The sequence below is a fragment of the Chlorella variabilis genome (assembly GCF_000147415.1).
Source record: "Chlorella variabilis unplaced genomic scaffold CHLNCscaffold_2, whole genome shotgun sequence".
Taxonomy (NCBI): domain Eukaryota; kingdom Viridiplantae; phylum Chlorophyta; class Trebouxiophyceae; order Chlorellales; family Chlorellaceae; genus Chlorella; species Chlorella variabilis.
In genome coordinates, this window is record NW_005435086.1 from 2,540,430 (window position 1) to 2,541,781 (window position 1,352).

Here is a 1,352-nt window from a genome sequence, read left to right on the forward strand (position 1 = left end):
GGCAAGGAGTGTCGGGACAAGGCATGCGGTTGCTCGGTTACGTTACTTGCAGCGCCCCTCTTACGCACACATCTGCAAGTAGCACTCATTTCCACAAATGTTTTTGTTGTGCAGCCAGGGCGCCAAGCTGCTGAAGTGGCCTCGCGAGCAGATGGACAAGTGGGGGCCCTGGTTCCTGTTTTGGCTGTTTTACGGTGAGGCGGCCTGCATTGACTTCTGTTGCATCCTGCTGGGGCATTACTTGCGCTGGTTGCAGCCGCCTGCAACTAACGGGGCATAAATCAGGGCACGCCCATTGCTGCAGCCATCTTGGTGTGGGAGGAAGTGTGGGACCTCCCAGACACGGCCTACCTCAGCTCCTGGTTGCTGCTGCTCATCACCGCGGGCGCATGCATAGGCAGCTGGTTCTTCGAGCGCCGCATCTGGTGCAGATACCTGTGTCCGATCGGCGGCATGAATGGCCTGTTTGCCAAGCTGTCCATGACGGAGCTGCGGGCGCGGCATGGGGTCTGCTCAAGTGAGGAAGGCTGGCGGTTGGAAGCTGGCAGCTTCCTGCCATACGGCTGACAGGGTTTGGTGTGCCTTCTCCTTGCGCCACCCCTGCCTGATGCGCTCTTCGCAGGCGCGTGCAACACCTACCACTGCTACAAAGGCGGCCCAGAGGAGCCGCCCGAGGGCCAACAGTCTGCCGGCTGCCCCGTCTATTCTCATCCTGCGCAGCTTGTGGACAACAGGAACTGCGGTGAAGGGCGTGCCGCCTGTGCCGTGCCCTGTGTTTTGAATGCCGTTGCCGTGCTTGGTGCGATGGTTGTGTCTAGCAGGGAGTAATGCTATGCCAGCTGTCCTGCATGCATGACTTCACAAACGATCTGACCACCCAGCACCCCCCCCCCTCCCTCAGCAGTCCTGTGCATGGAATGCCTCAAGGCGTGCCCGCACAGGCGAGCTGCCCTTGCCCAGCTCACTTCGCGTGTGGCTGCCAGCCAGCCTGCTTGGCCCTTTTAATGTCTGTAGTGAAAGGATCAGCTTTGGTGCAGCTGCTTGCCCACTACTGCTAATTCTGCCTCGCAGGTCGATTGAGTTCCGGCTGCGCCTGCCGGGCGTGGACCTGTGGACCACCCACAAGCCACTGCTGGCGGAGGTATGCCTCCAGGTGAGACAAGCAGTGGAATCAGGTGTGCAGTTGACTTGCAGGGCAAGCCGACTGGATAGGTTGGGGAGGGCAGCATGCGGGCTCAACCACCCAGCAGCAGCGAGAGAGGGATGCCAGCTGCTGGGAGGGAGCTGCCACTACACCCAACCCAACTGTTCATTGTGTCCCCCCACCCCCCACCCCACCCCACCCCCCCCAC

At 61.1% G+C, this 1,352-nt stretch overlaps 1 protein-coding gene across 1 annotated transcript in view; it reads left to right on the top strand.

Annotated features, from left to right (window-relative positions):
• Positions 1-1,352, top strand: part of CHLNCDRAFT_56815 (hypothetical protein) — a gene marked incomplete at its 5' end in the record, with an annotated part of 5,401 nt that overhangs the window by 2,790 nt on the left and 1,259 nt on the right. Inside the window, 4 exons of the mRNA XM_005851288.1 lie at positions 115-194; positions 305-517; positions 623-683; positions 1,072-1,175. Coding sequence (XP_005851350.1) covers positions 115-194; positions 305-517; positions 623-683; positions 1,072-1,175 — 458 coding nt within the window. The remainder of the gene's footprint in view (positions 1-114; positions 195-304; positions 518-622; positions 684-1,071; positions 1,176-1,352) is intronic.